This window comes from Epinephelus fuscoguttatus, linkage group LG14 (genome assembly GCF_011397635.1).
Source record: "Epinephelus fuscoguttatus linkage group LG14, E.fuscoguttatus.final_Chr_v1".
In the NCBI taxonomy this organism is placed as follows: domain Eukaryota; kingdom Metazoa; phylum Chordata; class Actinopteri; order Perciformes; family Serranidae; genus Epinephelus; species Epinephelus fuscoguttatus.
The window spans coordinates 21,627,206-21,651,048 of NC_064765.1; the positions used below are offsets into that span (position 1 = coordinate 21,627,206).

A 23,843-nucleotide genomic window follows, 5' to 3' on the forward strand; every position below is an offset into this window, starting at 1 on the left:
CAAAATAAAAGCTCTCTGACAATGTAGACCTAGCTATGATGTTCTGGCTTGACACATCTTGACCGATAAGATTAAACGTTGGTGTCTGCATCATCGTTTTCAAAAGACTCCATTTCCACCTGTCCAGACTAAGATGCAACCTGCAGTTTTCAAACTGTTAGTATTAGTATAACTATAACATATTAGTGTATTACTTTGAATCTGTATGTATGGTCTGGGGTTAAAGAGCTAATAAACATAATATGTTGCACTCACCATATTTATTCCAGTTGAAAATATACTGGTAGGTTTGACCGCCTGTTTCTGGTGCTCTATCTCAGTTTCTAGTTGGGCAGCTCGGACCTTGTGTTGGGCAAGCAAGATGGTGGCGGGAACGTGAGACTGCTCCTGGAGAAACAAATGAGATTTTATGACAATGTTAATCTTGGTGTGTGATACATGCAACAATGTGCTTCATCAGGAAATTTCCTGCTCAGCAAACAGTTGACACTTGTATATGTTGAGGCCTTCTCCCTTTGTAGCTGTTGTATGTTAAGATGAGATGAAAAAACAAACAGTACCCCACCCCCCCTCAGCATAGGGTGCTTTCAGGTGATCAGCCACATTATTGATGCAAGCCATATCAACAAAACTGTGGCACTGCAGGGGACGCTACTTCAAGTGCACTGCGCCGCCTTCACCTCCATTAAATGCAAGGTCGGACATTTCAATTTCTCCAGTGGAGTGTTGCCAAGCACAGAGGTCTGAGAACACAAGCTTGGACACGTTCACTGAAAAGGTAGGACATTTTTGATGGGGTGGACAGCAGCGGCAGACAGTCTAGAGGTGTCTTAACATTTAACAATAAACCAAAAGCGATTTAATGGCTGCCAAAACTAATAAGTCCTGGTTTGACTGCAAACATTTATCTTTCACTTATATTCGTTATACTAATTTTGGATAGGTGAATTTATTTGCTTCATTTGGATGACATCACATAGTTTACATGCATCTAATTTCAAAAAAATTGAAAGATAAAAGATTATAAATTAAAGAAAAAAATGTATCTGCAGAAAATGTGAAAATCGATGTTTACATTAGTTTAGAGCAATAATCAAAAAGTGTGTCACAAGTTCCCAGTGGTGTGTTTTGTTGATTAGTAAACCACTGTTTCAGCAAACAGAAACAAAGAATTTAAATGTATGTGTGTGAGAACAGTGAGCTCTCAGACCACAGGGACGTACAGATGTCACAGCTCAGGACGGCCCCCCAGGGGGGGTGGGAGCTGATCTCATCTGCCTACAGTCAACAGGCCCTGTGCCTTAAACAAACAAACACACAGCTTAGCCTGCTATCTGCGATGGTCCTTCAGCAGCCCGCTCTGCAGGAACAATCACTTCCAAAGCCGGTAGCTCAACACAATGGAGCCAGGAGGCTTTGGAATCACAGAATGAGAACAATGCGGCCCGCAGCACAATGACTGGTAATAATCTCTTAATGATCTCGCAGCCATGAACCCTCAGGCTGAGGGTGTGTGTATGTGTGTGTGTGTGTGTGTGTGTGTGTGTGTGTCAGACATGGAACATCTGTCATAATGTGACTGCTCTTTGCTTCACTAGACTGTGGACATATGTACTTGCAACATGTGTGCATCTCACCAGTTCATCCAGCAGAGCCTGCTTGTTCTTCCTCTTGACCTGTAGCTGCCTCTGCTCCTCCTGCAGCAACTCCAGTCTCCGCTGCTCATTGCCCTGCTGCTCCAGCAACAGCAGCTCCTCCAGTTCCTCCTGCTCTCGCGTCTGAGAACAGCGGTATTTCAAAAACTTGTGTCACGTCTTGCAACAGCTGTAGCAATGCCAGATTGTACTTGACCCTACACTTTGATTTCTCTAAGGTGGGAATCAAGCAAAGACGTTTCCCTCTGGTATTTATTTTAGCACCTCATTATCATTATTAATGATGGTGTTATGCATGTGAGGGAAAACACTCAGTACATACCAGTTTAACCTTATTCCTCTGGATGAGATCTTTGTTCTCCCTCTGGTACTGCTCCATCTGCAGCTTGGTGTTCTCCACATCAATGTTGTTTGTCAAGTTAAACACTACAAGGAGACAATAAACACCATCAGAAGTCCTTCTCAGATGGTCAAAAAGCTTGGGAAAACCCCTACCCCCGACATTTTTCCAACGTGGGATTGTGTCTGTCCATTTCTGTAACTTCCTGAAATCGATTATCTGATGTTTATACTCAGTTCATACCGTGATTGGCCTGCTGTGTGAAGGTGAGAAAGGAGCCAGGGTTAGAACTTCTCTCTCAGTGAACAACTGAGTTTAACACTATGATTGACCTTCAAGAAGAGGCTGCTTTAAAATGTGTGCCCTTATCCCCATTGTTAAATAATACCACTGTTCCCAAGCACTGCTCAAACCCACAATACTATTATTTTCAATTATAGTCTAGATCCAAAGACTTCCAGGGATAACAAATACGTCCAGCTGAAATACTGGGAAAAAGTGTAGAAAATGATCTTCAAGATATGTACAATTTTCCATTTGATGGAGTGGTGCAGCCTTAAAAAATGACATCTGGTAATTCAATATTTCTCTCAGCATGAGACAGATACTGTGGATTTTCACCAACACACTGGAGTAAGTGGGTACAGAATGTATACTTGTGTGCTGCTGTCAAACTGTGGGGGAAAAATGTAACTTTAAGGATGCTTAAAGGAACACTTGACCCGCAAAATGACCATTTGTATATCAACTACTCAGCGGGTGTTACCTTGAATTCATGAAGAAAACTTTGTTTTTCTCCAGAATCCAAAAAAGCAAACATTCTCCATGAAATGAAGTAAAAAGGGAGACCACATTTAACAACAGTACAATTATATCAAAACATCTGTTTACAAACTCTCACACAACTTGTAGAGTGTATTCCAAGTCTGTTATCCAGTCGTATGCTCAGTACTTCCCAAACACATGCATTTTCATTAAAACTTCTGCCTATGAGTAACGCGCCCCAAGCGTGCCTGAGCATGCTACTTGGCTGCACGTGAAACTGTTTGTACTGAAGTGCTTTAAATTGAAATGTTTTTTATGAAAATACATGTGATTGGGAAATAGTAAGTATGACTGGAACTTGGATGATACTGCATGGGTTGTGTAAGTTTGTAAACTGATATTCTGATATAGTTTAGCTGTTATTAAATGTGGTCACCGTTTATTTAATTTCATGGAGAATGTTTGCCTTTTTTGGACTCTTCATTCACTGTGGTAGGATACGAAAAAAAAATGTTTTCTTTATGGACTCGATGTCACTCACTGTGAGTAACTGATCACTGACCATCAGTATTCCTTTAAAGGGAAATTTATGGAGAATTTTGAGGGTTTACGATGTTAAAAACAGAGTAGCTAGTCAAGTTAGAGTGTACACTTGATATCACTGGTGCACCTTCTAGCACCAAGACTATGAGCTAGCATTCTGTTAAGGGCTAAATACCATCATTTTTATTGTTATTATAGGAACAAGATACCTGATTTCAGTGGTTCTCAAATGGTGTGCTGTGATGCCAATTGAGGTTTGCCATGGGATTTTGTGATAACCACACATTATTATTGCAATATTCAACTTGGCCTATACAAAAAGTTATTAATGAATTTTTAACTGACTGTATCATTATGATGTGCCTAGTAGGAGGCAAACTCTTGCTAAAAAAATATAATCTATTCAATTTAATTTAAAAAACCCTCACAGGGAACCTATTCGTCACAGTTCACATGTGGGAATTTTAAGTGTGTGACACATCAAAAGCCCTGATTGGCAGCCAGTGTGAGGGGTGATAACATTTAAAAGGAGAAAGCTGTGAGTGGGACAATGGATCGCTGTATTGTACTGAGCAAATTACAACAAAGCACCAGCGAAGACGACCTACCACCGAAAGAAAAGAAGATAGTATCAAGAAAGCTACCTGTCTTATTTTTTCTTATTTTTATTGTCTTGAGTCTATCATCTATGAGTAATAACACATGTTAAGCTATTGTGCAAAGATATAAATACAAGTGTGCCTTGAGATTTTGGCTTTCCCATTGGTGTGCCTTGGGCACAAAGAGTTTGAAAACCACTGTCTTATTTTTAGTGTCTCTCTGCCTGGCACTGCCCTCCCTGTCCTGCTAAGCCCAGAGATTGTGCACTGGGATGACATCACACACACTGAAAAATAGTTTAGCCAAACTGAGGGACAGTTTTGCAAAGATAAAATCTTCATGGTTTAAGAGTGTATAATTTAAAAGTGCCGTAGGCGATTTTTTTTTTGTTGCAGCAGCACAGTTGGCCACTGGGACAAAGTAGCAGTGAGGCTGATTTGCCGTTACCTTGCGCAGGAGCTGGATATCATGAAATATCAGAAGATCACACAAAAATCTATCGTCTCAGGCTTCAAGCAATGCATTTGTGTCCGAACTGCAGCGGTTTTGACCAATGAGCGTCCTGTGAGGAGGTAGTCTGAGTGGGCGGAAGTTCGCTGCATAGTTCAGCCTCTCATTGGGCGGAACTAGCCACCCACTGAAGTCCCGCCCTACCACCTCCAGTTGTGTAGCAGTTTTCAACCGTTTAACACATTCTTTACTAACTTTTGCGGTGTTTGATCTTGCAGGGATGTAGCCATTTTTCTGCCATAGTTCTCGTCCTGTAGGCGATATTTTTGTGGGCGTGTTACACTAAAACCTGTTTCCCCCCGGCAATGTTTTTGCAAGCGCACCGTTACTGTGGCACCGCCAAGAACGATTGTGATTGGTTGAAAGAAATACAAGCAGCCGGGGCGTTTTTTTCCTCCAATCTTAAAGTGAGAGTCGGCCCAGCCAGACCTTTCTTTTCTTGAGAAAGGTCTGGTGAGCGAGACTAGTGAGGAGGTGTGGTTTATCTGAGTGTGTGAGGCATCGTAGAAAGGCAACTGTTCATACAAAATAGCAATGGCAGCCCCCACAGAGATTAGCATAGATGCTGCAATAGCATCAGTTGTATCAGAACGGGAGAGTGTTTATTTATTGAAAGAAAAATGAAGAAGGGCACTGGAGACTTACATATATGTATATAAAAAATAGCTGTTTTTGTTTTTCTTCTGGCAGACTTCGGCTTCAGTGATAGACGCTGATAGACAGGTGGTTCATCCAGTCAACTGCCAAGTATTTCTTGAAAGTGCTTGCCCTTTTCCAAACAGTTTACACTGACGGCCTCTCATATGGTTCTGTGTTACAAACTATCTGGAGCTTCAGGTTAGATTAGCTGTATTATGTCCAGCTCTCTTAATACATCCATGCTAAAAGTCCATGGTGGGTTGCCAGTCAAGACGTGATAGCATTAAGTGGGTCCTACCTATTTCCTCTACATGCTCCAGGTAGTCGTTATATTCTCTCAGGCTGGGGAAGTCAAAATCTCTCTTATTGTATCTGCAGAGGAAGAACAGAACTGATGAGACAAATAGTAAAACCTGATGAAAGCAAATATGCACAGACATTAATAGCCTCCATTAAATCAACCATTTTAAAATACCATGTCTGCATACCGCCTAATAGACGCACATTAGATGTCAATTAAGGGGCTATTAAAGAACAGATGAGAGGGAGAGAGGGAAGGCAGGGAGGGGCTGAGAAGTAAAAACCTGGCAGGGAAAGAGCCTTCCCGTTTGAGCCCCCCCGGGGAGACTCTTTGTCTACAAAACAAACAGTGTAATGAGAAAGACAAAGGTAGCTTAAGAAGTGGGAGGAGGCATGAGATGACACATAAACACGCAGAGCCGCACCCCTCACCCTCTGGTCCCCCCCTCACTTACATCTTCAGCACCTTCTTGCGAATCTCCACCTCCTTATCTACGGTCGGGTCTTCGAAGAGCTGCACGCGGAAGTTGCTCTTCCTCAGGGGCGTGTCGCACTGCACACAGTTACCCGAGCCACGCACAAACAGCATCTCCACACAGTTCTCGCATCTGTGGGGGCAACAAAACAAAAAACATACCGTCAAGCTGAGTTGCATGTTTCCAGAGAAGGTGACCCTCCCAGGAAGGCCTGAGGGTCAGCTGTTGATCGTGTGTGGCCGTATGTAGCTGCTGAAATACAATTTTCCTCATAGTAAAGCAAGTCTGTGTTTTTTCTTTTCATGTCTGTAAGTTATCATCAGGCGCAGTGGGTGATAATGGGGCATATGAATATTTCCTCTGAGTGCTCAAAGATGGCTGGGATTATGATTGGAATGTCGATTAGGCTGCCTCCTACTCTCAGACAAGAGGAAATTAGTCTGACACCCCATCGGTGGTGTGTCTGTCTGCACTGGAAAAACATTTGCTTTATTGTTATTTCAACAGACCTCAGTCATGCCACGTTGCATAATATGATAAAATCCAGCTCTGTAATTCACAGCGTAGTCTATCATTATAAGAATGGACTACATCTTACGTAATTTGGGGCAAAGACATACAGATGGGCAGTGTTTTGTGTATTCCTTACTTCAACTTGACATTTGTGCTCAAGGTTTTCATTTATCTGAAAATGTAACTTTAATATCTAAAAAAAGCATCAGTATGTCCACATGCAATTCCAACATTTTTCCCTTGTCTGCAAGAATATGCCGTTATTATTCCTGACACAGTGCCTACACGAAAGGAAGCTGCATTATGGAGACGTTTAAGCCACATTTTCAAATACCGTGGAAATCTAGGCAGTTATTGATCAAAGTATCTCCTGTAAATCTTCTTAATGGATACGGTCACTGTCCAAGACAAAATATGTAGCAGTACAACACAGTCATGATGAGTTTTTCAGGCGGCCTTTGGTTTCTCGTATAGTTCTCTTCAGTAAAGAGCGTGTCTCTCCACCTGACTAATGCTGAACAAAACAGCAGAAATAAAATGAGAGTAGAACTAACATTTCCATTCAAATCAGCATATCGGGATGGTCAGACTGGCGGCCATTTTTATGTGTACTGTTGCCATTGCAACCATTGTACTTCTGTGTAAAGGCAGGAGAGAAGTGACGTTACATTTTCTAATATGCAATGTTATTTCCCTGTTTCTTTTGTTGCCCTTAATTTCATGTTTGCTGACACATGATTTACCGTAGCTGCCTCTGAAGATCGATGAGACCCGCCGCTCAGCTGGCAGCTGTGAGGCATTGAGACACTGTGGGGATAAACAGCGTGTAGACCTGGCATATCTTTTACATCTAACATGAAGAATTGAGGATTTATTATGACCAAATCGTAGTTGGTGATTGCTGGGGCATTGGACTAACTCACTAGACAACTAACAAGACTAACATGGACCGTTTTGGTGGATGTTGTTTCTGGTGAGTTTGAATGAAGTGTATTTTACGGTGAGTTAACAAGGAAGTTAAGTTCAAGTTAGTCTTGGTTCAGAGAAAGAGAGAAACTTGGATTGGTGTGCAGTGGTATTTTTCTGCTTAATAAGAAAAATAAGGGTAAGAATAGGTCAAGACAGTGTTCTCGAACATGTGAGTGACGCACTTTACGGCCACGCTGACCTGTGTTGTCATCATAACAACAATAGGCATTTCTTTTGTACCACTCATATGACAATGGCAAACAGTAAAATGTCCTTTGTACTCATTTCATTATTGCGCCAGCAACACACTTCAGATAGTGTTGGGGAATTTTGGGTAAAACCCACGTTCAAACAGGAAGGTTTACTTCATGCTCTATGACGACATGACTCCATGGCAACTGCCAGACCTACCTGAGGGCACAACCCTGAGCTTAGCCATCAATCACACCTCTATGCAGGTAGGCGTTTACCCATCAGTCACACTCGAGTGAGGAGTGGACACTGAAGACAATGAGAATGTTCCTAAATCTCCCCTGATGGGGTGGAGGGCCTGGATAAACGTTTGCACAGTACGCTCTTTTAATTAAGTCTCTGCGGAGCTTTATTTCCATAGGAATTCACCTTCCTGCTTGTGACCACCTTCACAAAAATGAACAACATCTGGTTTCCAAATGTCACTATCTGCTTTTGAGTGCTGTCAGTTTTCATAATAAAATATAGCAAAGTTGATGGGAAAAAGCCAGATTTTTCACCATACGTCATTGATGGTATGGTTGAGTCATTTCTTTCCAAAGGCTAGACACTGGTGCCTAGTCAAAAGCTCTCTGGGGACGGAGCATTTTAGAACGATCATGACAGACATTTCACTTCATCAGCAGGATTCCAAAAAAAAAAAAAAAAAAAAGCAGTTAGAGGAAAAACTGCAGAGCCATGGAGTTTGGCTGTTTATGTTTAGCTTCTCAGATATGGGTCAAACAAGCCCAACCTGCCAAGTGTGACACCAAGCTTTCACAGCCATTCAACAACAACATGTAACTTGCACTGCATTGGGAACTATCTTACAAGCTTGCCAGTTTAGCTTGGCTTTGATGAAGCCACAAAATAAAAATGAAAGCTCAATGACAGACAGAAACATCTGCGCTGTCCAGTTGGTGCTTCGGAGCATGAGGAGCCCCCTGCTCAAGTGCACCCTGGAAGAGGCAGATGTTCACTGTGGCCCCAGGCTACAGGAGATGTATAGGCCTGGCCATATGGAGGTAGATGGAGGGATTCTGCTTGTTTCCACAGGCCCACAAAGAGCCCATTCATCAACACGGGGCGAGGAGTGGGGCGTAGCTTGCCCCCTGCCCCATAAATGGACCACACAACAGAACTCTCCAAAGGGGAAATCCTGTGTAACTCTAGAGCAAAGAGGTGTACATCTAAGCGGGAGGGAGGAGATTTAAAGGTCAATTTGCCATGTTTCTTCTAAAATGTGTCTTGTCCAAGTGACAGCTCTCGGATTGTGTGCCTGTTGCAATTTGTAATCAAAAGAGGGACTCAGAAATCTCCTGCCAAGGCTACGCTGTATTGCTTGGCATACTGAACAGACATTTAAGGGAGCCGACAGATCTCTAGCAGCTTGCCATCTCTGTGTCCCAGGGCTGTTGTCGCTGACTGAGTACTCCTGACTCCTCCCTCTCTCACCTGTCCTGCTCAGAGCTCCAGGCTCCTATCTCTTCCATCTGCAGCTGTCAGCAGGTCAAAGAAGGGGGGTGGTAAGAGGAGGGTAAACAGGGTCCTGGCTCAGCAAAGATGCCTCCCCACCACCCCTTGGTGACATTGCCTGCATCTTTGCCTCCTCTATATGCGAGAAAGAGCAAAACAAAACAGCACTATAAACACACAGGAGCTTCTGCTGTAACTCTCATGATCTTCACAGGGCAACGACTGAGTTCAGACAGAGGAGCTGGCTTTGTGTCAAATTTAAACCTGCTATGACGTGCTGTCCTGCCCTGTGACCTACAATACCTGCAGCAGCATGGTCAAAAAATGCTGAGGCCCAGGAGTATGATTGCTTACACAGGACGCTAGCATAGGCATGTGTGATCTTAAAAAAATAAAGCTTAGATTTGGTGTACTTCATAGAAAAGCAAAATGGGCAGAGACACAGGTTTCATAAGTATTTCTCCCACAGTTAATTTAAACAGAATAGTTTATATAATTAATTAATTAATTAATAACTCTGATCTGAAAAATGTAACACTACTGTCAGATAATGTACCATGAGAACCACAAGTTAGTGGAAGAGAAGCTGTGGTAGGGCCGATATTCAACTCTCTGTAAGTAGCAAAGGTAACAAAATTTTAGGCTTGTTAATAGAGTGCTGCAGGGATGACATTTTTTTTGTAGTCCGACCTGGAAGTTAGCATCACCCCGATTCCATAGACAAAAAGCCAATGGGATTTTTCCATTGGATTTGGATTACTGCAGAAAATAAGATCAGTGGCAAACAAGTTAATGATACCTACATGTTTTGTCTAGCTAGATAACTTTCACAAATGAACACCACTTTTATGATTTTTGAACTGCGTTTTTAAGCTTCAAAATTCCCAAGCAGGGCATGACGTGTTTTATATCGTAGAACAAAGCGTGAAAATCGCTTCAGCTTGTGTTAACAACAGACCTCATTTCATCAAACCAAAAACTCATTAAACAACCCATTGACTTCAAGACAGGGGAACCAGAAGTGCAAACTTGCTAACTCATTTCCAGGTTTTAGGACTCATTCCTGCACCACTTTTCTGGTTGTCTTTTCCAGCAATGCCCTCAGGAACATACCCCTGACTTCTCTCTTAAAAACATAGGTAAATGTTTTAGGAAATATGCTTATTGGCATTTTTGCGGAGACTAAGAGGAGAAGATCGATATCAGTTTCGTTTCTGTCTGTTAAATATAAAGCTACAGCCAGGAGGCAGTTAGCTTAGCTTAGCTTGAAGACTGTAAAGAGGGGAAACAGCTAGCCGAGGTTAAATACTCTGCCTCCTAGCATCTTTTTTTAAATCCGTGTAGCAACTGAAATGACAAACCGACATTTTACAGGTAGTTAGAGGTGCTGTCAATCTATTCCGTTAATTTTTTAGGTGCACAGTTGGTTGTACTGATCACTCAGCCAAATGCATTTTATGCCTGTCCATATGTTGGAGGTATCTATGGCAAAAATGAATAAAGCTTTTTTTATTTTTTTTATTTTTTTTAGTAATAACAATATACATTTCATATTTCATTACATAAGTTAAATTCCAGTCGTGCTGGTCAAGCATTTGATAACAACAGCAACAGAAAACCAATTTACAGCAGTACAAAAGTAAAGTTATACATCTACTGATACAATGCTCCCTTTCTCATGTCCCAAGTTTTCTCCAAATACTTTGCCAGTCCAAATATTTCTTTTTCAAACAGCCAAGTCAGTCATTGTGAATCATCCGCATTTATCCAATCTACCTTAATCTTTGTATTATTAAACAACTCCTTGCGGATCTTCCAATAAAAAGGAAAGTACAAGACAAAATGATACTCATTTTCTACTTCTTTAAGGTCACACATTGGGCAGATTCGACTGTCTTCTTCCAACCCTACATACCTCCCGGTTTCAACATGAAGTGGCAAAATGCCTGCTCTAATCTGTGCACAGAGTGATCTTCGTTTCTTTGACAGGTTATACAGAACATAGTTTTCAGTGAAGTACTCATAATTTATTTTACGGTAGGTACGTAGCTTTGGTTTACTCCAAATCTTATCTGTCCACTGTTGTTGAACCTCATAAAGCAGCCTTTTCTTTAAAGTTACAATGTCAGTTTTCTCTGTTCTGAGGAATACTTGTTCATATCCATATTTACAAAACAAGTCACACGTGTCCATTATCCAAGGTCCATTCCGTTGTATATATCCCTTTTACTTCTGAAACTCTGGACACCTGAAATAAACGTTTTTCACTTTATACTGTATATCACCCAGAGGATACAACAACAAGGTACAGGAGCTTCTACTTAATAAGCTGTGTCTATTCTGTCAACCTCACTATAGAGGGTGGACCCCTCTATTCACCACTGTGTGCCTGAGCCCCTATCGTTTATGTCTGTCTGCACCCAGTGTCAAATGCCAAAGGACATGGGTCTGGTGTCATTGTCCAAAGGTAATAAATAACACACATCAAATGCCCCCGGTGACAGGGATACAAAATGTGCTGTGGTGGGGTTTAAATTTAGATGCATGCTGGAGGTTGAGAAGCTCAGTACTGCATTGCAACGCCTGATCAGCCCAGACTGGAATGGCCTCTTAAACCAGGCCAAAGTAGAAAGGGGATGACGGTTATTTAAATGAATGAACAAGTGCAAAGGGTCCAATTAGGGCTGCAGCTGATTACACTCAGCATTGATTGTTGTATTGATTATTTTTCCAAAAAATTGATTTAATCATTGAGCCCATGTTCTCAAAATACAGAAAATCATAATCATAGCAGGTTCCCAGAGCCCAAGGTGACATCTTCAAATCGCTGGTTTTGTCGAGCCCAGTCTAAAACTCAAAGGTATCATCTTTCAGTTATTAACAAAGAACATTTGGGCTGGATCCCGTGACTGCATTTTTACTTGGTATATGAAAATTAATAGATGATCAAAAGTGTTGTCAATTAAAGTGGAAACATTTAACTTTTCAACTTTTCCCGCCCAGCAATTCCAAATGGTATTATTGTTGGTGCCGCTTTCGCAGAGACAACTGGATCACTTTCCTGTTTCCTCAAAGCCTAGCAACTACCAGTTTATCAGGGATGGTAAAGGCAAAGAACTTAAACTGATACTGTTTGTTAACTGGGGATAGCTACAAATAGCAACCATAGAAAACAAAAGTGCTATCCTTGCGCAATGGTTGATGCAGTTCCTTCATACCACAAATCGAGCCTTCATTTTCCTGGGGGATTGTACCCGGTGGCAGACAGAATTGCATAGTGAAAGTGAGGCTTATGGAACCAATCTAAACACTGATGGTGTCATTATTCTGTAGGCATTAAACTGTACTATCAACATTTACTTCATTGTAATAAGTTACAGCAAAGAAATTCTATTTCCACTTGAATTTTCTTTCAATCAACTATTCAACTAATAGCTTCAGCACAACAGTTCGACACCAACAAACAAGACCTTAAATCAAACACTGCAAATGGATTGGATGACCGCCATTCACATTCATCAGACTGTTTAAGGTTGTTTTGTCATACTTTTCTTAAGAGGTGGTAACAAAACACAACAAGAATCTAAAGGACAAATTCCGCTCTGTGATTTTTCTGCCTACATGAACAATCATAAACGGAGGTACATCACTCTGCAGAGTTAGGCAGAAACCAAGGATTGCACTTGGTACTGTGTGTGTATGTACCCATTTGCCCGTCTAATTTGATTTTTTCATATTTCCCTTTCTTTCTTACTCACTTTTCTGCATAGAGTTGTTGATTACACCAAAATGGGAAACCAGTAACTGTGAAATTGAAACACGTTGCTCACGCTACAGTACAGACCTCCATATCTATCAACTCTTGAGGAAACCCAGCTGCAAAACAAAAAGCCAAATCACATCAGTGATGAAAATACTAATACAGTTTGAGAGTACAGCAGTTTTCCAAGTGCTGCATTAATTCACCGTTGCACTCACTCCGAGGAACAAATCCAAGGTGACCTGGGCTAGGACATCTCGCTCCAAATTGCTTCATTGCAGAATCATTTTAATTTTCTGTGTGTAGCCCCGCATCCAGACAGAGGCGGTGAGTTATGAGCTTGCTGACCTGATGACAAAGCACGGCCACTTCCTGATGGTACGGTCAATAAACAGACAGGGTCGAAAAGATGCTCTCATCAGGCTACCACCCTCACTGCATGATAGAGAATGTGTCCTCTTCATTTAAATGACCAGGTTTTTAAACAGTTGACAAGGTTAAATATTGGAAACTGCACAACAAACAAGTTTTACCGGGTATTGATACGAGGGTGACGCACTACCAGAACTGTAGTGTGACCATAAAGAGCATTAGTGTGAATTAATGGCAGAACAATTTGTTCAATGAGCAATAAAATTTAATGACTACACTTGCGAATTGTTGGAGTCACTTCTTAATATAAAATATCATATACTGGATGGAGAGAAAAGCAACTTGTTTACATTTTTTCTGTCACTGCAAGTTAAATTCACTTAGAATTTAACCTAATTTAATTTTTCAATGAAATCTAATGATATCTAAGCCTCTAGAAACTTGTGATGTGGGCTGGAATTAATGTGAATTATGTCAATTAGTTATTTGGTCTATAAAACGTCACAAAATGGTAAAAAATGTCCATCAGTGTTTACCAAAGCCCAAATGACATTCTCAAATGTCTTGTTTTGCAGGTTCGAATCCAGCTCGCGGCCCTTTGCTGCATGTCAGTCCCCACTCTCTGTCTCCCCATTTCACCTTCTGTCCTGTCAATAAAGGCAAAAAGCCAATAAAAAAATTGTTTGGCAAATTATTAAATAGTTGACAGCTAGGCTAATCGATTAGGTGTTGCAGCTCTATTGTGATGGACATTTTGCTGTATATTTTCATCTGTTTTATACAAAATCACAAATTCTAGCAGGCTTATAAGTAGAACAGCTATAATGGACCCATCACAGGGGTTTAATAAATAAAAAGAAATGGCTTTGTTTAGGTCTGGGACTGATTTCTGTCTCTTCTTTGCAACTATAGGACAGTCTATAAGAGCCAGCTTTACAGACAACATGTTAGCACACAAAAAAACATATATTGGTAGTGCTGAGATTGTGCATTGCAGTGCTAGTATAGATTAGATTGTATTTTCTCCTTCTTGCTGGCCCATTTAACCACCCCTGCATAATTTAGTACTCATGTGGTTAAAGCCTAAGCACACACACCAAGTTTACTCCTCATCTACTGTCACTCTTCTCTCTGCCATCCTAAAGTTTTTGTACTTTCCTTTAAATGTCATATATTCCAAAGGACACTCAAGTCAAGTGAAAAGAGGCATCATTTCTTATATCAGCTTCTACAGAGAGGTACAAATAGGCAGTGCAGGTCAGGTGCAGTGTTATTAACAGCTAACTGTCCGCCATGTTTATTTACACTGTCTATCAAAATTGACAGTTATCATGCTGCATGTCACTGACCCACATATTAACTGTGTGAACTCCCCTACTGATGCTACCTTTAGCCTTTTAAAGATAAAGTCAATACTTAACAGTACTAATATTATAAATAAGAATGTTGAGTTTATAACCGACAGAAAATCATTTTTCGCACCTTTATATCTGTCACTTTATCAGAGAGCAGAACCAACGGCTGCTGTTAGCTAAATGCTAATAGCTAGCTTCTACGTGTGTTATATGTTAACGGTCAACGAAGATACAAGAGAGGATATGAAGCGTAACACAAGAGGGAGTGGGTTTAAATGAGACTTAACCGCCTGTTTTAATGGTTTCTTGTGTTAGTAAGTGTTCACAAACTGTGGTGAAGTTAGCTTCCCTGTGCTGCCTGTCTCTGCCAGATGTAAATAACGTTACTCACAGTGTGTGACCGCAGACATTCACCATCAGCTTCAGCGACGGATTCCTGTACTTGGTTGTTTTGCATCTCGGACACCCCTGATCGTCCATTTCTGTCTGTGCAACACAAAATAATAAGTAAAAAACAAGCTTGAGGGAAAATGTCAACAACTGGCAGCTCTCCTGTCACTTTCCCGGCGGCGAACCGCTGTGTCACACAGAATGCGGTCCGATGGGAAACGCCATTAGTAAGAGAGGTTCCTATTTAATGATGACTTCGACAGCAGTGGTGGTCACACTGAGGTGCAGGAACACCCAGGGGTCCCTGGAGAGTCCCAGAGGGGTGTGAGGTAAAAAGCTGAGTGGTTTATTTTCATTCAAAGATTGCATTTAAAGAGAATATATGAAATGGCTGTTATGATTATAGGCTTTACTGTCTCCACTGCGCAGGACCCTATAGATTGCTCCCATATATTCCATGATCTAATGTAAGCCTGGACTGGGACATAATTAAAACCAAAAAACTCTCCAGATGTTACTCCCCAGGGCTTTTTGACATCATGTAGTTTCTGATTGAATGTGTAACCGTTTGGGGAAATAACTCACCAAGGGCCATGTGATTTATTATCTTAAATAAACAATGTCTGATAAAGAAAGAAACATGAATATTAAAATATTATAGTGCTAAAAGAGTTATACCAATAGTTTAGTCTACATTTAAATCACTAAAACCCCAGGCATGTGAGTCATATTGATTTATTGACTGCAGACTATAAATGTCAGAGACTCAAGTTAGGCTCCAGTGCCACATTTGACTGGCAATTAAGCAAAAATTACCCATTTTTCAGCAAGTTTTGACTGATACCAAATGCTGTATGACTAATATATGCTTGAGTGAGGCTTTCAGTGGTGTTAAAAACATGTTAAATTATATTTAGGGAAGACAGGTTGTGGGTAAAATAAGTGTGAAAGGTAAGAATAATAGAGCTTTACTTTGTGGAGGAGGGAAATGGCAAAGCACACATATATAATGTCATCGAGGAAATGCTCTGAATTTGCTTTAATGTAATTAATAATTGGGATTTGATCTGTGACTGCTATGGGGATCATTGTGTGTTGTATTGTGAAAGGCTGGTGACAGAGAAACTGGTCATATTCACACATAACCTCAGTTATAATCAGCACCTTGAACTAATATGGATCTGGCTTGAAAGTTATTTAAAGGAGAGTGTATTTAAAATTCCTTTTGAAGTGGAGTATATCCCAGAAATACAGTGTCAGTGTCATTAAATGTTCTGTGAGTTAATTCAGACTTCTCAAAATCATTTGGACAATGACTGACACCAGTCCCAGGATTACTTCCCCCTTCCATATCTGGACATGAGAGTAAAATGCTTTGATGTTTTCTCATATAGCTAAGTCAGCTCCTGACAATACAGACAACAAGGATATCCCGTTCCCACGATCCCAAAAGCACTCACCTTGCACAGGTGAGCCACGGGAATATACTGTAAGTTATATGACTGACAGCTGGAAGCCAAACATTCGTGCCTGAATCCCGCTCGCTCCTCCCTAATGGGGCCCTCGGCGGCCAATAGCGTGGCTCTCCTGCAGATAGACCCCAGTGTGTCTCCTTCCAGCTCCAGTCCCCGCAGAGTAAAAGTCACGTTGGAAGGAAAAGGGGAGAGAGATATCTACTTACAGCTGCTGTCAGATATCCGATCGCATTCGCATGGCGAGGAGGTAACCTGATCGAGCTGGGAGGAGTGACTTTACAAGGGAAGGCTTGAACAAAAAAAATGTCCTCTTCTTCTGCCGGAGAAGTCTCAACAGCGAATGACATCAAGAGGGAAAATGTGAAGGAGGTGGATAAGCGGGAGTGCATCAAGCTTGTGGCGCTGGACGCGGCGGAGTTGTCCATGGAGCGCACGACTCCCAACACGGACGCGGTGCGCACGGAGCTGTTGGTGAGCGCCGCTTCCTCACTGGCTTTCTCCCCGGAGCAAGTGGCGTGTGTCTGCGAGGCTTTGCAGCAGGGAGGTAATGTGGACCGGCTGGCCAGGTTCCTGTGGTCCCTGCCACAGAGTGACCTGCTACGCGGCAATGAAAGCATCCTGAAAGCCCAAGCCCTCGTCGCGTACCACCAGGTTCGGTACCAGGAGCTGTACAGTATTTTGGAGAACCACAGTTTCAGCCCGTCCAACCACACCTTTCTGCAAGATCTGTGGTACAAGGCCCGGTACACCGAGGCGGAGAAGGCGCGGGGGAGACCCCTGGGTGCCGTGGACAAGTACCGGATCCGGAGAAAGTACCCTCTCCCCAGGACTATCTGGGACGGCGAGGAGACTGTGTATTGTTTCAAGGAGAGGTCCCGGAACGCGCTGAAGGATCTGTATAACCAGAATAGGTACCCCTCTCCTGCCGAGAAAAGAAACCTCGCCAAGATTACAGGACTCTCCTTGACCCAGGTCAGCAACTGGTTCAAAAACAGGAGACAGAGAGACAGAAACCCGTCCGAGGCACAATCAAAAAGGTGAGGGAACAAAAGGAACAAACTATCTCAGTCACAAACTTTATATAAAACACACTATTAAAATATTTCTCTGAGTGGAATGTGCGTAAAAGGCGCATTTAAACACACCCAAGATATTCTAACAGTATTAATTTTAACAATTAGAAAGCTTTTTTTTCTTTTTGTGTTAGGGCACCCATAGTTTACAACCATTCACTCTCAGGACTGACTGACAATACTCTGTGTATTTCATAATCTCCCGTCGGACTCCTTTATAAGACTTGATAGTGTGAATCATTAACCGCTGCTAATTAAGACACAAGAAAAGTGTGCGTAAAAGGGTTTGGAGCACGCTTTTAATGTTTTGAAATATGAAGCGGTTGCCATTCAGATCCGGTTTCAAGTGTGTTGGTGCTAGGGGGCATGGAAACCATAAGCAGCTAAATAACATAGTAACGTCCACACTCCAGTGATCTGACCGTCACACACTTGTTAACTTTGATGAAACACGGTGACTTTAATTTCTTCTTTCCTATTTGTAGTGTGTTTCTGTGGCAGAGATGGACTCACACACACACAGTAGCGCGTGCACGTGTCCCCATCCCAGCACATAAGTCACTTTTTTTTTACCCCCTCTCAGACCAGAAAGGATCTCAGAGCCTCCATCAGCTCCTGCGTTTCATTTCATAATCCTGCACACAAACAGACAGAAATGAGGCTTCTTTCATGTTTCTCTGTGTCTGTGAACAAAGCTGACGCACACCTGGTGGAGGTGACCCCTCTCCCTTACACACACACACGCACACACACACACACACACACACACACACACACACACACTATCATAGACTGCCTTTAAGTCGCTACTAAAATTACTCACCAAACTTTTCAGTATACATTTATAACCTGTGGATATTTTTTTAACCAACTGTCTCATATTTGTAGCAACTAGTGTTTTTACTTTTACTTTAAGTGGGGGTGAGACATTTCTGTGTGTGTGTGTGTGTGTGCTGGAGGGGGTGCAGCTGTTTGGATCAATCTTAAAAAAAAAAAAAAAAAGCAGCCCTTCATTAATAAGCTGTGCCAACCACTTTAATGTCATTTCAAGACTTCATGGAAACAGAATAAAAAACAGGGATTTCAAATCTCAGCACCATTTCAAATCGAGAAAGAAATTCAAATAACCACTCTCAGCCATTTGTTTTGTCACGCCAGTGCTGGCAGACAGTTTGTCACAGCAGAATTTATTGCGCCAAATGGTTGCACGGTTGTTGACGTTGGTTGGTTGTTGTCATTACAGCTCTCCATGAGGTAAGAGAGGGCTGCACACTCACAAACACAGCCTGTGCTTCAAAGCTGTGTAATAACACAGCAACAAATGTGACTCTGGCAAGATGTGGGTGGAAAGGAAATAAATGTCAGTATACAAATTGTGGGGTATTTTATTGGATTTGTGTTGTAATGGTGTTTTAGAGTGTGTCCTCTGTGCCAAAAAGGACCACAACTACTTTATATCTACATCAGGAACATACACAGTTCCCGATGTTATTTTATTTTTTATCCAAAAAGTGTCTCAAAGACAACATATAACAAAAAATTATGACAAATACTTCCTTGTTTTGTATTCCTTTGTTTTATGACACACCATTTGTCATTTTTTCCACAGTGAATCTGATGGAAACCACAGCACAGAGGATGAGTCAAGCAAAGGCCAGGAGGAGCTGTCTCCCCGGCCCCTGTCTAACTCCTCAGATGGGGTGATCACCCATGGGACCCTTCCCATTCAAACAGGGCCTCTGGACAGTGGGGTGGTCATCCAGCAGATTGGGGACATCAAGCTGCCCCCTGGATCCAGCGGTGGCGGTCTGTACAACGGAAGTCTAGTGACCAGCAACAACTCCTCCACTGTGTTTCACAACGGTGGCTCGTCTTACCTCCACACACCTGGAAACATCCTCTTCAACGGGCTCAATTTGGGCATCCAGCCGCTGGCCTTCAACCCTCTGAGGCCATCCGGAGGGGTGCTGCTTGGGGGCTCTGGTATGGACATGCAGATGCAGACAGGACAGGAGAAAGGACTGGGCAGTTCTGCTGAGGACTCGGCCCTGCAGTACGCCTCCTACTCCGGCTGTGTGAACGGAGCAGAGGTGAAGCTGGAGGGGGTTCACACCATGGCTGCCCAGAACGGAGGCTCCTCTGTGCTCACGTTCAGCTCCTCGTCAGGTGCCCTGCAGCTGGGTGGCTACAGCCTGGTCCAGGTAGGAAGTGGAGTCTCTGACAGCGATGGCAGCTCATTACTCAACAGCGACGTAGGTCTTCCTCCACTGCAGCTCTCCTCTGCCTCATCTTCCTCACAACAAGGTGGGTACAGAAAACTACAAGATTATTAAAGATTAAATACTTGTTTGGTTTTAATAAGCAGAGGTGGGACCAAGTCATTGTTTTGCAAGTTACAAATCTCAAGTCTTTGCACTCAAGTCCTGAGGCAAGTTCTGAGTCCTAAACAAGACATAATGCGCTCTTCACCAAATCTACTGCTATTTTAACAACAGAGTCATAATATATTAAATTTACGAACATTATGAATGCTTTTTGAAACTTGTATTTCTTTGTTAAAACACGTGTGACTGAAATTAACCATATAAAAGTAGAGTGACATTGCACTTTCATAGCATCTCCTGTCTTGATTTATATTATCTCATATTGAAAACATGTCTGTAACTTTCTTTTCCCAAATTGTTTGGGGGGGCGGGGGTCAAGTCAAAAGGCTCAAGTCCAAGTGAAATTATAAGTCATTGGTGTTTAAGTCCAAGTCAACTCTTGAGTCATTAAATTTGTGACTGGAGTCCATGTCACGTGATTCAAGTCCACACCTCTGGTAATAACCTTGTTATACTTGAAGTTATACAGCTATACTGATGCAGAAATGGCTGACAGTAACAAAATAATTTGGTTATGACTAATTTAATTCACAGTTCTTAATCATAATTAGGCTCTGATGGTATTGTCCAAAATGGGGATATGATTCTTAATGATTTAAGTTTACTGTAAAGTAAATCCATTAAAGTTTATCACTTAGCTTCAATGTAATGTTGGTGTGTGGTTCAGCACTCAAGACCAGACAGAGTTAAGATCTATCGCTGAATTAGAATAACCACAATCCAGACATAATCTACTCTTATATCAACATATAGCTGTTATATCCTTATATGCCTTGTTAGCTGATCGTTGGTGCCCTTTGCCCTCCTTAAATGTTCCAGTCCTGTGCTACACATCCCTGGTGGTTTGTCAACAGGTCTCTACTACATCCACCCAATATATCTGTGCTGCTTTATTCTTGGCTTGTCTGTGTTTGGGCCATAGCCCAAAGGGCCGATAGTACACATAACACAGAGCACAAGAAACAGGGTCGGGCCACACACACGCACACACACACACATACACAGAAGAAGAAGAAGGTGGTCCTTTGAAAACCCTAGAGATGAATAAAAACAAGCTCTGAAGTCACCATCACTCATCATCATTGCACTCTTGATATGCAGCGCAGGGAGGAGGGGAACTATGTTTCAGACAATCAGAGGCCATGAGACGCACTAACAGGGAATAAGCCATTACAGCACTTACTCTGACATGAAGCAGAGAATCTACACCAGGATGAATAATAAGGAAAAACAGAAAATTGCAGCTTGCTGTTGAGTCCTGGCAGGCTTCTGCGCTCGTTCTCTGGGGCACCAAGGGGTCGAGCTTAAAGAGCACAAAGTGTGTGAGACACACAACAGCGATTTCAGAGCCAAGGCCTGCTGTAAATGAAACGTATAATACTGTGAGGAATGAGAAGGGGATCCAGCCATGGGAATGGGGTCTAAACTGCAGGAGCTGTATGTATTGATTCATTGTTATGTTACTACAGGTACAATGCCTCTGAACAATGTAGCAGTGAGTTCCTCCAGCGACGACTCGTTCCAGCAGCAGGACAAGCTGACCATGACGTCCCTGCACCACAGCACAGTCCTCTACAGCTTGAGCAATGCCGGCCAGCCGGCCATCAAGAAGGAGCCCCTGGAGGGAGGCGTCTACTCCTCGTACCACCACGGGCTCCACCTGGACCCCAGTGGTCAGCTCAGCTACACCACCCCCAACTCAGAAGAGGTTCCTTCCAGTCAAGGTCCAGCCTCCAGCACGGAGAACCCCGCCGTCAGCTCGTCCAGCCCTGAGCCAGAGGTCTACACCACCCTCACCGTCAGCACGCCCCTGATGGCTCAAACGGACCCCAGCAGCCACCATCTCCAGCCCACAGAGTACATCGGGGGCCACGAGGTCCGGGGGCCCTCCTCACACCTGATGGGCCCCGGCATGAACAGCAACTACATGAACCTTTCAGAGAACAAGGTGGACGGCTCAGGCTCGGGAGGCGTGAGTGAGATGGTGCGGGCGATGTGTGGGGAGATGGAGGCTGTGGAGGGGAAGGAGCTAGCCAAACTACAGACAGTGCAGATGGAGGAGGACATGGCTGACCTTTAACCTCGAGCCTCCTCTTGCAGAAGCACTCACGTCCGCCCCAAGCCGTGATATGGTGAATCTTTTTACTTTTGTGTGCGCGTGTGTGTGGTTGTTTTTTTTTTTTTACCATTCATTTCCTTTAAATGTTAAATTATTTGTGTTCATTTGACTTTTACAATGCACTCTAGTCAGAGCGGAGCCCCGTGGGTGGGCAAGTTTATCATAAAAATAAAAAAAAGTCTGACACATTTTAAAAAGCCCCGTTCATGAGATGAAACATCACTGACAGGAGAAGTTGCTCTATGTGTGTGAGCCGTGTTTAAATGTGCATTTTTATAGACAACACCTGCTACTTCCTGTTGAGAGGATTTGATCTGCAGAAGCAGGTGCTGGAATGCCTTGAGTCACATGACCAGGATGTTCCTCCAAACTAAATGCGTCATATGGGTCAAACCAAAAAGGTCATTCAGTAGGGGGAAGAGGGAGAGAGCCTCTGTGAAAACAGTCAGTTAAAGAGCGACGGCTTCACCAAAGGACTGCACACACACAGAGAATAGGTCATTAAACACACAAAGCTGCTGATTTAGGAAAAAAATGTCCTTCAGTTATCACTTTAAAGTCTCTGAATGCCTCTCAAGTCACGGCAAACCCCTGTTTTTGTGCTTTATATCATACCAAATGAACTAGGAGTGTTGGACTTAGACGAATGTGCCTTTCTGCTACTTAAAATACACAATGGCATTGGTCTGTTTTGGCATTTGCACTATCATTATGACATTAAAACAGCCTTCATGTTGGAGGGTTTGTCCTCAACAAATGCACACTATTTCAACTCATATTTCGAGCCTCATCTTTAACCTGTGAGACCAACATGATGATCTAAAGGTCACGCTCACACGTTGTTCATCATGTGTTGTTTTTATAATGCTGCAACTCATAGTATGTTACCTAGATGTGATGATGCTATACTATATCCTGTTTCATTTTGATGTGTCTCTCCCAGTGTCAGTAATCATGAATGATATTTTTCTATAAAGGGATTGTGATAATCTCTCGTTGCATGGCGTCATGTTTTGGACACTAGTGCCTTTTACTTTTTGTTTTGTGAGTAACACTGAAAGGAAGCTCGGTCGTAGCTCTTGCAGGCTTCAGAGATTTACCACCACCGCCGCTGCTGCTGGCACATTTGTTGGGTGTCAGCGTGGAGGGGAAAGACAAGAGAATGTGGAGCCCATTTGTCAAGTGTGTCCGGTGCTTTTCACAACAGGAGCCTAATTCCACGCTGTCATACATGACCATAATAGCACATTTCAGCCTCACAGCCAACTCACACCATGCACATCTATCAGTGCATCACATGTCTTCATACAAGTGGACTAGTAATACTTTCCTTTGTCAGGATTTATCCCATCAATTTGAACGGATGTTTCAGTGGAAGTATCTTCAGTGCTTTAATGTCATTATACCAAAAATGAGTCGTGGGCAAATAATAAAACTGATGGTCATTTGTTTTTGTTTTTTATCTTAGTTTGAATTATATGTTTGTCTGAAATTATGTGAATGTATTTTTCTAAATCTCCATACTGCAATAAAAGTTTATATTTATAAAAACATAAAAGAGATATTTTCCCAATTCTTTCTAACAAATTTAGCTTCAAGATGATAAAATTAAGGAATGATCTCTGAGGTTTTTCCACATTTTACGCACACAGACTGTCTGTGATGAATGTTAAGTTCATGCCAGACAAAAAGCACATGTCTTCCCAACATTTAAGAGTCAAATGTAGCTAAACTGTGAGGATGGAGGGGGGAAAGTGGCACGCAGTAATCCAGCGAGCCTGGTGCTGCTCTCTGCAAACCTGCAGTGATCGTTTGCACATGCCTGGCAACCTGGAGTTCATTAGCCCTCCTTTTCTCATCTCAGCCCCTGTAATTCAAATAAACAGCAATGAGATTTC

General features: G+C 42.4%; 2 protein-coding genes across 2 annotated transcripts in view; one reads left to right on the plus strand and one right to left on the minus strand.

The window, feature by feature from the left end:
- mnat1 (MNAT1 component of CDK activating kinase) overlaps window positions 1-16,487 on the minus strand; it is a 48,194-nt gene extending 31,707 nt beyond the window's left edge. Inside the window, exons 1-7 of the mRNA XM_049595723.1 lie at window positions 16,355-16,487; window positions 14,896-14,990; window positions 5,808-5,960; window positions 5,351-5,424; window positions 1,978-2,081; window positions 1,638-1,778; window positions 256-387 (exon numbers count right to left, since the gene is read on the minus strand). Coding sequence (XP_049451680.1) covers window positions 256-387; window positions 1,638-1,778; window positions 1,978-2,081; window positions 5,351-5,424; window positions 5,808-5,960; window positions 14,896-14,984 — 693 coding nt within the window. The 5' untranslated portion in view covers window positions 14,985-14,990; window positions 16,355-16,487. The remainder of the gene's footprint in view (window positions 1-255; window positions 388-1,637; window positions 1,779-1,977; window positions 2,082-5,350; window positions 5,425-5,807; window positions 5,961-14,895; window positions 14,991-16,354) is intronic.
- A 48-nt stretch (window positions 16,488-16,535) lies between these two features.
- On the plus strand, window positions 16,536-23,503 carry six4a (SIX homeobox 4a). Its single transcript, XM_049595721.1, has 3 exons — window positions 16,536-17,406; window positions 19,052-19,746; window positions 21,296-23,503. The coding sequence occupies exons 1-3, from the start codon at window positions 16,673-16,675 to the stop codon at window positions 21,904-21,906; spliced, it is 2,040 nt and encodes a 679-aa protein (XP_049451678.1). The 5' UTR covers window positions 16,536-16,672; the 3' UTR covers window positions 21,907-23,503.
- The last annotated feature ends 340 nt before the right edge of the window (window positions 23,504-23,843 follow it).